The 13790-nt window shown below is 39.9% G+C and overlaps 1 protein-coding gene across 2 annotated transcripts; it reads left to right on the plus strand.

Moving 5' to 3' along the window:
• The first annotated feature begins 1354 nt into the window (after window positions 1-1354).
• LOC106954201 (potassium voltage-gated channel subfamily A member 2) lies at window positions 1355-7996 on the plus strand. Of its 2 annotated transcripts, none has more exons than XM_015043506.1 (2): window positions 1355-1855; window positions 2644-7996. In XM_015043506.1, exon 2 carries the CDS (start codon window positions 2781-2783, stop codon window positions 4275-4277), a length of 1497 nt encoding a protein of 498 aa, XP_014898992.1. In that variant the 5' UTR covers window positions 1355-1855; window positions 2644-2780; the 3' UTR covers window positions 4278-7996. The 2 variants fall into 2 exon arrangements, with proteins under 2 accessions (XP_014898992.1, XP_014898993.1); XM_015043507.1 differs by having other exon boundaries at window positions 2648-7996.
• The last annotated feature ends 5794 nt before the right edge of the window (window positions 7997-13790 follow it).

The following is a 13790-nucleotide window of genomic DNA, read 5'->3' on the forward strand; positions in this document are numbered from 1 at the left end:
ATCCATCTTACATTGCCAGATGTCTTCACATCTATGTGTGGTTAAGTATCTAAAAGATTCTGAATGCAGCAAGGATTTGATTTTAATTCCAGGCAGCCACCTAATGCAGCACAAGCTGGGTTAGAGCCCATTGTAACAGGCCCCAGGTTAATAAATAATGATTTTCCTGTCATCAGGAACCAAGAAAAGCGATTAAGAGATACTAAAAAGAACCTTCTTCTGTGGAAGCAGCAGACCAGATGGAAACTGTGGCAAGGTTGGCAGCCAGGATGGTCTCAAGTCTGCCAAGTGTAACATTGGAAAGGCTTGCACAAATCATCCTGCTGTCTCTCCCATGCCCCATTCTTCCCCATCATCTTCTTTTCTGAGGGATTCCCATTGACCTCTGATCATTTCAGGACAGTGTGTATACATTCTCGATGCAAGCATCAACTGTGATGGAAGCATGCACAGCTTATTAAGTTTGTTTCTTCTTTTGGAATATAGCCAGACACACTGATGGAGGAATTGCTCTATTTTTGTCCCCTCCTCCCATTCATTATTCATGGAGTTTGTTGCCGGGAAAGATTACAACATTCACTGTTATGAACAAGTAGTGAAAAGGAATTGGGAGTTGTTACCTCAGAGCACACAAGGACACATGAGATAACTTTATTATCTCATAGAAAAAAAGGAAGGTTCCTTTCATTAAAAAGTTTCAAATTTACATTTGGGTTTATCTTCCAATCAGAACATATCTGTGTTAGTAGTCTTGGTTCAAGAAAGCTGTGTTTAAAATGATGCTTCTTCTTAGGCTTCAGTGACCAACATAAGCGCCTTATGTCTACTGCAGAAAAGGTGGTGTTGCTATAGTGCGCCTCTTCCCTGCTCCATCACCAGCACCTATTTTGGTATGCAGAGCAGTGCTCGACTGCAGGTTGGACGGAGCTTCATACAGTAACCAGTAACTAACCCAACGGCCAAGCCTGGCTAGAGGGATATTTCACCCACAACTGTTTCCATCACTTAATGAAAATTTCACCTCCCACCGAGCTGACATGTGCTTAAGCGTTAGGTGGTCGTTTCATGTGTGCGCATGGGGCGCTGGCTTAGTGAAATTGCATAATCTTCAAACCCACTATGACTTTCATGCATGTCGTTTCAAGTCAGTGTCTGAAGACGCCGTTCTGCCCACCATGTAGACTAAAAGGAGGCTCTCAGCAGCGTCTCCTTTCACCGAGCGTTGGAGCTTCAGTTACAGACAATCTTATGGAAATTATGGTACATGTGGCGCAAAACTGCCCCAAAAAGAAAGCAACATATTTATCTGGGTGACGCAAAAAAAAAAAAAAAAAAAAAAAAAAGACTTGTTACTGATGCTTCCCGTCTGACAACACACAGCCACCTATTTTCTGAGGACGTTATCTCTAGGTGTCTACTAGAGCCGCTACCTCCGCAGCCACCGGCTCGTCACAGAGTCGCTCCGGTGAGGAGGAAAGAAGTGGAAGGAAGATCATTCTGCTGATCCCAGCACCTTCGGTTAATAAGGGAAGCACCGACACCTCCTTGGACGTCTCCCTCCGCCCTTTTTTTTTTTTTTGCCAATCGCCACCCCGCGGCTCCCTACCCGGAGGAGAAGAGTCTGGGAGGGGAAACCGAGGACACACCCGCGCATACTGTACGCGGTGTACACGGCAAGGATGCTGCAGACAACATGAGGTGAATATCATCGACTGTCCCGAATTGGAGATTCATTTTTCCCCCCACCTGCACTGGAGACTGAAGACCCGTTTGCCGCAGCTGATTATAGATATCCACCTCCCTGACTCCAGCGGGAGCATCCAGCCTCACCCAGAGACGAAAAAGATGTCTGTAGGTATGTATGAGATCAAGATAAAGCGGCTTCCATCCGTCTCCTCGATTCTGAGTATAAATCTTGTCGCACAGTAGTTCATGTTTGGATCTGCACCTCTCAAGGCATGATTACCACACCTGTAATTTTTGTTGCATGACATATTATTTTGCAAAACCGTGCCTTCACTTGAGAGAGGTAGGAATGCAGATAGAGATGGATTTTTTCCCCCTCTGAGAGCCAATTTCCTTTTGTGGGTAAATTATTTATAGATGTTTTTGAATATTTCAGTAACAGGCACCGTTTCAAGACAAAAATGCTCCACCAAAATCTAAAGTCAGATCGTATAACCAGCTGTAAACCTTTTCCTTTAGTCTCTTTTTATTTTCTGATGGGACAATACATTTCAACATATTTTTTTAAATGTTTAGACGGAATATATCTGAGGAAGGTTGAAGTCTGGATGTTGTGTCTGCTGCATTACCATTACATGTATGGCAATTCAGTTCAACAGATATAGATGTTGCAGCAAATGCGTCCTGATTTGGGAGCTTTGCAAGTTTTTTTTTTTTTTTTTGTTATTATTTTAGCCCGTGGTTTTATCTGCACTGATGTTATTTACATGCAAAGCGTGCTGCTTTTTTGATTGTTAATTAGTGAGAGTGTTGAATTATTTTCTATGTTCTGTTTGATCTTCAAGCTGAAAGAAAGTTTTTGATTTCTCTGAGCTAAGCAGAAGTATTTATTGAGTGCTGAATCATTTCTCAGGTTTCTCTGACCTTGCTACTTTTCTCTGTTTGTCCTACCGCCAGTCAGATCCTAGGTGACATCCTGTGGCCTTCAGGTCTTCACTCTGTTGAGTCCCCACCCTCTCCTGGCCCCCACCTGCAGTTCTCCAGGCTGCAGGACCCAGACATCCTGAAAGGTGCAGGCCACCTCGCCCTGCAGAATGACTGTTGCCACAGGCGACCCCTCTGACGAGGCAGCTGCACACCCAGGGCACCCCCTGGACTACGACCCAGAGGCTGACCATGAATGTTGTGAGAGGGTGGTCATTAACATCTCAGGGCTGCGCTTTGAGACACAACTCAAAACCCTCTCTCAGTTCCCTGAAACTCTGCTGGGGGATCCCAAAAAGAGGATGCGCTACTTTGACCCACTAAGGAACGAGTACTTTTTTGACAGAAACAGACCGAGCTTTGATGCTATATTGTATTATTATCAATCAGGAGGCCGATTGAGAAGGCCGGTCAATGTCACTCTTGATATTTTTTCAGAAGAGATCCGCTTTTATGAGCTTGGGGAGGAGGCCATTGAGATGTTCAGAGAAGATGAAGGTTTCATCAAGGAGGAGGAACGTCCTCTTCCTGACAATGAGTTCCAAAGACAGGTGTGGCTTCTCTTTGAGTACCCAGAAAGCTCAGGTCCTGCTAGGATTATTGCCATAATTTCTGTCATGGTCATCCTGATATCTATTGTCAGTTTCTGTTTGGAGACTCTCCCAATATTCCGCAATGATGAGGAGGAAATGCATAAGTCCCATGCTCAAGTTTTTTCACCTGAGACCAACTCTACAATAATCAGCTACACATCCACCTACTTCACTGACCCCTTCTTTGTTCTAGAAACTCTCTGCATTATATGGTTCTCCTTTGAGTTTTTAGTGCGCTTCTTTGCCTGCCCAAGCAAAGCAGGCTTTTTTGGTAACATAATGAACATTATTGATATTGTTGCTATCATTCCTTACTTTATTACTCTTGGCACCGAGTTGGCAGATAGAGCAGAGGATGGTCAGCCAGGTCAGCAAGCCATGTCTTTAGCCATTCTCAGGGTTATCCGCTTGGTACGAGTCTTCAGGATCTTCAAGCTGTCCCGTCACTCCAAGGGGCTTCAGATTTTAGGCCAAACCCTCAAAGCCAGTATGAGAGAGCTCGGCCTCCTCATTTTCTTCCTCTTCATAGGGGTCATCCTGTTTTCCAGTGCAGTTTACTTTGCTGAAGCAGATGAGCCTGAGTCACAGTTTGAGAGCATCCCTGATGCATTTTGGTGGGCTGTGGTGTCAATGACAACAGTCGGCTATGGTGATATGGTCCCGACTACAATTGGAGGCAAGATAGTGGGCTCCCTCTGTGCCATTGCAGGTGTGCTGACCATTGCCTTGCCAGTGCCTGTCATTGTGTCCAACTTCAACTACTTCTATCACCGTGAGACTGAAGGCGAAGAGCAGGCTCAGTATCTGCAGGTCAGTGTACCCAAAGCTGATTCAGCCGAGGAGCTAAAGAAGAGCCGAAGCGGCTCCACCATCAGCAAATCAGACTACATGGAGATTCAGGAGGCTGTGAACAACAGCAATGAAGACTTTCAGGAGGAGAACCTTAAAACAGCCAACTGCACACTCGCCAACACAAACTATGTAAACATCACCAAGATGCTCACAGATGTGTAACCTTCATATGTTTCTCCCCTTCACAGAGGGAAAAATGAAACTGTACTGCCAGACGGAACAGAAATGCACCCTATAAAACACATGTGATAGAAAAATCAAGGCAATAGAAAACAGAATGTCAATGACGATTTAGCGAAAAATATTCCAAATGCCATATCTTCCCTTTGCACCAATCAAGTCTTCACTTTTCATAATGCACCCTTTAAAACTCCTAAAACAATTTCCGCAGTTCTGAGATTTGAATTTCTGCATGGAGTTGTCTTTGTGTGATTAGCTGCAACAAAAATTGACAAAACCTAAAACTGTCTTTCTCTCCGTTGTAGCCAACAATGAAAAGAAACAGAAAAAAAGCAAACTCCCCGCTTTTGACCACTGCCCCTTTATCTGTCATTTCACATGGCACACAGCTCAGACGAGCTTTCTGAAGAGCCTGTTGTGTTCTACATATGCTGCTTCTTGGAGCAAAATAAATAAAACTGTCATATGCTTTAACACTTAGAAACAAAAGGAGGATGTGTGAGCATTAACCACGTCCACTCCAAATGGCCTGTGGATGACTTGTAACGATGCTGGTGGTTAAGTACACCATGTTATTTGAAGGATGTATGATAGCCATCAGCTCTTAGCTAATGGTTTGACACCCTTTCCCCTAGTAGACATCAGTATCTGATGAATGACTGACAATGGCCTTGAATTTTCACTGCTTTGGTCTTACATGTACTCTATGTATTGCAATGCAAGCTTTCCCACCTCCATTCACCCAAACTTGTCTTACTGCAGAGCTTTGAGACACCTTGAATGTTTCTTCTTGTTTAGTACTTCACTGTTTCACTTTTACAGAGCTTATCCATATAGATAGGTAGCTTAACTGTGACTTAGCTGATATCCAATAGGTAGGTAGGAAGAAAATATAGTCAGTAGATTACTGCATGACATTTTTATCTCAATGAGAAATTCCACTTGGGTTTCAACTGCCACTTGCTTCCCCTGGTCACTGTATATTTGTCTGTACACTGCCTTCTGTAGAAATCCACACTTTTAAAAGGATGCCTGCAGATAGCTATTAACCTGAAACTGTAAGTTTGAGAACTTTTGACTTATTAATAATAAGGTAATTTTCTACACGTAAAAAGATGTGTATCAATATTTACATTCCATCCAGAAGTCATTGCCATTTTGCCAGGTTGCTGTAATCTGAGCTGTGAGTGGGTAAACGTAAACTCATACCCTGCTTTTGGATGTTAATCTCAGCCTCAGTGATCAAAGTCTTGCAATTGTGTCTGTTTCACAGATTCATCTAATTGTGTCCTTGTTATCAAAATAGCAACTTGTAGGGAAATGTTTGTTGGAAAAATGCTTTAACTGCCTTTTGTCTGGGTTTACGCTTTTCACCTAGTGTTGCATGACTTTAAAACATTTCTAGCATGTATGTAAGCGAAAACAGGAAGCATCTAAGAGACTAAAATAAATATTGCAATAGATATATTTATTTCTTAAATGTAAAACAATATATATTTATAGACAGATCACATAATACAGTATACATTTGCTTTTATCAGATATCTTAAGCCCTCTAAAATAAGCATGAGCTTTTCCATCTTGGCTATTTCTAACAATATTAATGATTGTTCATTTCAGAGTGCCAAAGACACACTCTCACTAGGCAAGTTTTCTAGTCAAAGTAGTTCTTAGGAAAATTGGCATATGACCTGTATCTTAACCAGAATTTTAGTATACTTTGTTTTTAAACTGCCATCAATAAAGTAGGTGTTCACCAGTAGGTTGATCTTTCAGCCGTAAACAATAAGCTTACTTTTTTACCTTAAACATTTTATGTACATTGGCTTGATATAATAACAGTGAAGTCCCACTATCTCCTGAGAAAACTCTGATGCCAGAAGCTCAATATATCTTTAAAAGTTGGCATCAGACGTGAATTAAGTTCTTGGATTGCATACAGCTAAAACTTTCCACAGTTCGCTCAACACTGCCAAGGTAACAGTCAAAGGCAGTAACATTAATATGGAAGGTGATAATTAGCAGCAGTGTAGCAGACATTGTCTGACCTACATATGGTCTGACTATGCCCCTATGTCTCTTGCCTCTGCTTTTTCTCACAGATGTCCAATGCAGTTACAAACGGTTGTTGCTTAAGAGAAGGTGTGTAGCAAGAATTGTGTTGATGAATTTTGTGAATGCAAGGATTTCCTTTTTGATACTACAGTCTCAACCTAGAGTGGCAAAATGTTTCAGTGTCATCGCTGCCAGTATGTGCTCAGGATGCATCATCCGACTGCCCGATATGAGGCTTCCTAAGTCGTCTCTCTGTCCAAACTGTGGGTTTTTAGAGACTTTTTTTTTACTTAAGTAATTTCCTGGGTAGTCTAAGGTAAATTGAGATGTTAAATTACTACTATCGCAAGGTAGAATAACAATAAGTAGCTTGTTTTTAGCAATACACCCATTCTACATATGTGGACCACTCTTTGTGAAAATATGTATGATTGTTTAACTACTTATTTTCATAAACCTCTTTCATCCAGTTAAGATTTTTTTTCTCCTGGGTACCAATTTGGATGTGCTAATGCACAGCGAGCAGTAATGCACACATGTCAACAGGGAGAGAGAAGAACCTCTGAATGTCAGCATCATAGTCTGGTTCTACAGCTGCATTTATGCAAGCGCATATCTTTATATTTGTGGAAAAACTCAGTCTGACCAAAAATATGTGTCTATGCATGCAAATGCATCATATTTTTTATGTCTTAATTTGTTTTCTGTTTGGCACTTATGATAAATGTTATCATCTTAACATTTATCTGTAATGTAACAGGTGTGTTACTTTGTTTTAGCCTAATTCACTGTAGCAACTCATGCACTGGAGACCACAACATGGTAACTGAACATCCACTACTGTTTCTTCTTAAAGCACAAATAGAGCTGACTTTAAGAATATTAATTCTCACCCACAGAGGGACCCACCAGCAAATCCCACTCCATGAACAGAGTGTCCCACAGTGAATACATTGAGAGATCTATGCAGAGGTTGATTTTTTTTAGTTGGCTGCTTTAAAGGAAATGGAACGTTTGAGTTCAGATTTCCTTTAATGTTTTATCTGCCACTAGTTTCATGCTGGTTTAAAAAGCTGTTGAAAGAAACTGTAAGAAAACCCTAGGCTTGTTAGCTAAAGGAGAAATATTAACTGCCTGAGTTTTGGGTTTGTTTGAACTGCCATGTCAGCTCTCTGCAGCAGGCCCCCAGATAACTCAACCATATAAGACACAAAATGATCAATATGCAAACTGTGTGCTAGTGTGTGTTTAAGAATCAGTGTCTTTTCTTTCTCTTTTACACCCAGAGCCTGATAGTGTGGCATCCATTAAAACAACTTGTACAGCTGTTCACTTCACCTCTGCTCTGCTGTACAGAAGCCTAAAACATCCGACAATGCTGATACAGTGGATAATGATTTTTCTTTCTGTGAAATGAAATGTGGAACAATATTGTAAATAATCATAAGGAAGAATGGAGAAGGAACACATGTACTACATATTGTATGTAATGTTTGGATTCAAAAGTAGTATTACCTGCACTTTACAACAAAAAGGACAATCTATGGACAAGAAAATATGTAAGATAAGAAATACGTATACTTCCAAATGCTCATAACCCTGAAAAAGTAATATCAATAATGAAGCCAATAATTATTCAACTGAAACTGTGTTTCGTGTGTTTATTGTGTGTCCGTTTTTGCAGCACGCATTGACAGATACAGAGGTGTTTTTCAAATGTTTCACCAGCCTTTCTTCCTTCACATCCCAATGTCTGTGAGGTATTTGGTCTGCAAATAATTTGACTAAAATTAGCCCAAGAGCATCTTTGCTGATACAAAATGCCACGAATCTATCAAAGCCCCATTTGTTGTTATTTTTAGGGTAGCCAGCGTCTTTGTAGCCACGGGCATTGCAGAGGACATTTTCAAACGCCTCCTGGTATCTTCAGCTTCTTCCTCCCTTTAAGTGCATGCTATACGCTCCCTGCAGTTTAAAAGAAAGAGCAGGGTGTTCTATTAATAGCAGTTTTTATTAGAGAATGAAATAGAGAGAGGAGGAAAAGAAGGAGTAGGAGACAAAAAGAAGGTGGAATAAAATATGCTAGTGTGAAAAGACTGTTGAAGACTCCTTTAAGTGAACTTGTGGTTCATCCAGCTACAAAGCAAGAAAGAACTGGAGAAATATAAATGTTTTTTATTCTTAAAAATACATTTTTATGTCATGAAAAACATTAAAGACGAGAATGTAATGCTTGATCATTAGGTTGTTAAACTTGTTGGATAATAATGCATGTGGATTGTAGTTAGCATGAGTGCATCCTTCCCGTCTGATTTACACCATCTGTAGTCAACTTGTGGTTAACTTCAGCTCTGCATTGTGAGCAGGAACACTTTGAGCCTCAGCTCTGTGTAGCTTCAGCTCTGCTGTAGTCATTAGTCTTGCTTTGATTTAGTGGTACTGTGTAACACTCCACAGCTCCACTTTGCAGGAACCAGGGCAATCATGGAGAGGCAGATGGGACCGAGCCTCCCCAGCAAGGAATGTGGTTCTGGTGCAGGTGGCCACGGCTATGTACAGTGCAGTTGTTGTTATTGTTAGAGAGGAGTGAGGAGGAGTTAGTGCCTATGTGTTGTTTATCTGCAGCATGCCCACAGGAACACAGCTGAGGAGTCCTACAGGCTTGCACTGTACTTACCATAGTGTAATTAGTAGAAGAGCACTGTGGGACCTGGGGCTTATCCAACAGGGCTGCCCTGGCATCAGAGAACACCCCGCCGTTGGGAGGTGCACCTTCAAATCCTGCTCTGGTTTAGTGAGAGTGCAAAACTACTTTAAGAAGGAGGAGCAGACATCCTGAGCACACTGTCACAGTTACTTCATGCAGGGGTTTGACTGAAAGCGAAAACATAAGATAAGTGAACAATATTTGATAGGTTTACCTAAATGCCAAGGGATGAAGTAAGAAAGAGCAAAGAAATGCTGCCCTCTAGAGGCGTCATGGCTGAAATGGTGCCGCAGTTGCTCAGGCGTCAGTGAATGAGAAACCTAATCCTTTAAAGCAGTGTTTTTCAATTCCGGTCCTCACGCCCCCCTGCCATGCATGTTTTAGATGTTTCCCTTCTGCCACACACCTGGATTCAATATTTTGGTGATTAACAGGCCTCTGCAGTACTTGAAGGTCATGCAATCATTTGAATCAGCAGTTCTGGAGTAGAGGTACATCTAAAACATGCAGAGCAGGGGGCCTGAGGACTGGAATGAGAAGCACTGCTTTAGAGTGTCTGGTAAAGGTATTAAATTTACCAGACACATTTCTCCTATGAAATGTAGTAAACATGTGATATTTGTTTGCTAATGCCTGTTATTCAGTGTAATACTGTAACTGTGTAAGGACCAGACATGAAGTTTGTGTGATTACTTTGTTTTAAACACATGTTTGTCAAGTACAACCCACAGTTTCTTGATGAATTGAGATCTGAGTAATTGTGAGACCAAATCAACACATCATGTTTGCTGTGCTTTCCAAATCCTTTCTGAAACATTTTTCTTTTGAATCAGGGGGCATTATCTTGTTGAACAAGGGCACAGACATCAGGTCATACTAATTTTTAATCCAAAGTTTTGCATCTATGTAGCCCCATGTACGATAAACTTCTTTGACACCTTTCTAACAGAATTAGCGTAAAACATCTGTTGGATCAAAAGCCCTCAGTCTGCAGGTGCAGTAGTAGGTTTTAGCAACTCTTGACCCAATTGCTGAATCTCCACTATTTCTTCCTAAACCAAGCTTCCACTTATCTCTTTTTCTGCTTTTAGCTCACAATCTCTGAACATATAACATTCACCTGAAGTCTAATCTATCTCACCTCTTAGCTGCCTTGGTGCAAAGACAGTCAGGGTTATTAAATTCCCTTATTACTAGTTATAGAGTAAAATTATTTGATCCAAGGAAAATTAGTAAATGTCTCTTAAAACGTCCTCCTCTTCTGTAAACTTGGACATAAATAGTACCAAATACACAATAACCTTTAATATTTGTCACTGTCATATGGAGAGTCTGAACACAAACAGCATTCACACAATCAGCTGTAGCCCTGTGGGTGAGGGGCTGGGTGGGGGGGGGGGGGTAACTGGGCCACGTTAAATTCAGCCAACCATGAATTTAATCATGAAAATTGTAAAGCATAAGGAACATTTGAAGAACAGATGTTCAAGATTTGTAAACCACACTGCAAACATAAAATAACAGAAAAGACAAGATCAGTGCTAAAAAAAAAAAAATGTATCAAATGTAGATAATACAGTAAGTATCAGGCTTAGGACTCTATAAACTCTGATACCAGGTGTCATCCTGGCTATGTGACCTGATGAATTGAAAGCATAAGCTGAGCCACATTATGGGATGAAACTGATGTAGATAAATATAATTTTAACATAAAATGACAGCAGCACAGGAGTCAGTACTAAATCTGTAAAAATTACTGGTTTATAGATGGAAAAAGTCAGTTTAATTAGTTTTAAAAATATTTTGTTCCATGGTTTAGACAGTAGATAAGAAATTTCATTACCTTGTAAAGCTTTCTAATTCGCTATTCTTTTCACTCATCCTCCTGTTTGACCAAAACCTTGACTGGACATCAGAGAGCTTTGGAAATTCACTGATGAGGAATTTTGGATGAGAGATAAAACCCTTTTCTGAAAACAGAAAAAAAAAGTCCAGCACTTATTGAAGCACTTATTGAAACACTTAGGAAACACGGAAAACCTGGGAAATTTGATTATTTAAGTCAAATTAGAAGACACTCACCAGGTTCATATTTCATGAACAAACACATTTCTCAGCAGGAAAAAAAATAAATTATGTAATCTATGAAATATTTATTTTCACTATATATAGAACTCATCAAGTATAGATAAACTTTGAACAAAAAATAGGGAGATGAGTGTCTGGATAAATATATCTAATACTATTCAAAGGCCTGTTTATTTTTCTTTATATGTTGCCACATTTGTAAGGAAAATTTATTTTTGGGGCTTGGAATGAAAAACTTGCCAAAGCAGCAGCTGTTTGGTGGGAGAGTGTGATAGCATGAACATGGCTTGTCATCAGTGGAGGTAATCTAAATGCAGAGGGTGATATCAAGACAGGATCGTTCAAAAAGAGGCAAACCCATACTCTCTGTCTTGGGAAAAAAAACTATGTTCTCCAGGATGTTAATGCTCAACATCACAAAGCAAAGATTTTACAGAGACTGGATAGATCGACCCGCCTGCAGTCCTCACCTCAATTCAATGGACACTTGTGGGATTAGCTTGGCTGTGTCAGAGTGACCAGCAACACCACACTAGTCAGAAGCAGAACAAGCTGTTTGATATTGCTTAGGATGAATTTGACCATGCGCTACAACCCACATACTTAACTCTGCTATATACTGCAAGTTACTTTCATATTTTAATAATCTTGATCTAACAGAAAATGCAATGGAAGGACCTTTAAAACCCATCAATTAGAATGTTAGTGAAAGTGTAAATAGATGGATAGAATTCCCGTTTCCCAAAAATTGTAAGGAAAACCTTTGAATTTAAGAATAAATACAAAAGAATAGAAGTTGGTGGATAGACCCCATCACAGATGTGAGATGAAGAGCCTTGCTTACTACTAACCAGAAAAAAAGAATGTCAGAGGCTTGAAATATCCTGTAAGATTTAATATTTCATCAGTGTTTCAGTCCTGTGGTTTCAAAGCCCACTTCCAACTCTGATTGTGCAGAGATCAGGAAATGAGACTGGAATGCTTGCATTGGATTTCATCATCTTCTCAGGATTTTGATTATTGTCATATTTAAGAAAAAGCTGCATTTTTAGTGATAATATTATCAAAACACTGTTGCAATTTCTTGTTTTTATAAAGAAACTATTGGAGATTTTAGCTTGCCAAATATCAAAAATTGGTTCATTACAATGATCAGAACAAAGATAAATCATTCAGAGAAAATTCCATGTTGATTAAATGAGGACATTTAAATGCATTGAAGGTGCACAACTACAATAACAAAGGATAATGAGCTCAAGAGCAGAAGAAAGCTTATGCAACATTGTCCCAGAGATCCACCAATTAATTTTTTGTCCTTTGTGGGAGACATAATTTTTAGACCTCTAATACCAACATCAGTTTTGAACCCTAAATTAACCCCATTGTATTACTGGCCTTCTTTAAATGTTTTTAACTCCATGCCACCCTTAATTATGAATCCAGAGTGAGGAGCTACCCAGGTCGCCCACTGCTGAATAAAAACTAGCAGCCTTCGAGTCCAAGTGACCTTTCACCCAGAACTATTTTTTGCTGAGATTTCCCCAACAGACGAGCTGAGAAACAAGAGGGAGCCACTTAAAGACCAAGGGTAAGTAAGTTCAGTAGTGGGTAGTTTTAACGTGATGAGCTTCGGATCCAAAGAAGATTCCAAAACCTTGAATTCTTCTTTTTTCTTTTCATGTCCCATAATGTCTCCTCTCATATTATTGTTAGTTAAAAGACTTAATTTCGTTAAGTTCCTGAGAGACCAGTAGACTTTTAAAAAAGCTAAACCTGTTATCAGCTTAAAAGATATTAAACATATTTTAAATACATATTTTAAATACATATTTTAAATGTAATCAATTCACAAACACATCAATCATTAGGTTCTGTTTTTTTTTTCCTGTGTAATTCTTGACTGTTGTGTAGTTATTTTCAATGACGATCAGTTATTAATCTGAGAAATATGCATAGATGTTCTTGATTCTTTAAATGTTCTCATATAATCTTAAATTGACTGGTAAATTAAATGTGCCAGTAATTAGGTCATAACATACTGACCTATTCTTCCAGGCCAATATTTTATGTTTTGTCTGTACCTGAATCTATGAATCATCATGCGAGAAACTGGAGCTACGTGTCTGCTGACAAAAGGTTTCCAGGGTGGAGCTTTCATGTCAGGCATTAGACACGAGGCGGTTAAGCAGCTTGCCTTCATTTATACTTCATGTTGGATTAAAGAAACTGATTCACTTTAAACCGCATATAGGTAAACAAAGACTTAAAATAACAAATGGATGCAGTTTTGATCTTGTGCAATTGAGCAACATTGTTCCAAGTAGTGAAAATTGAGGTCAGTGTAAAGGGTGAATGTTTCTACCAGATGTTATAAAGGGAACAAAGGCAGCTGCAACACACGTGGAACACAACAATTGCAACAAAGGCCAGCAATGCTCCTCTTGATAAGCTGATACCCAGTGCTTAGAGTTGAATACCTGTCTGTCTGTCTCCAACAACATGGCAGCAACCAGGGCTTTCCAGCACCACTGAGATAAACACACTGAGGTATCCAATTCCTGCACATACCAACGCCTAGAGGCTGAACAAAGCAACCAGAGACCTCACAAGGATTTAGCCCCTCTGTTGGGAGCAGAAATATTTTA

The sequence above is a fragment of the Poecilia latipinna genome, unplaced genomic scaffold (assembly GCF_001443285.1).
Source record: "Poecilia latipinna isolate Pla-1442-1.1 unplaced genomic scaffold, P_latipinna-1.0 Scaffold637, whole genome shotgun sequence".
Taxonomy (NCBI): domain Eukaryota; kingdom Metazoa; phylum Chordata; class Actinopteri; order Cyprinodontiformes; family Poeciliidae; genus Poecilia; species Poecilia latipinna.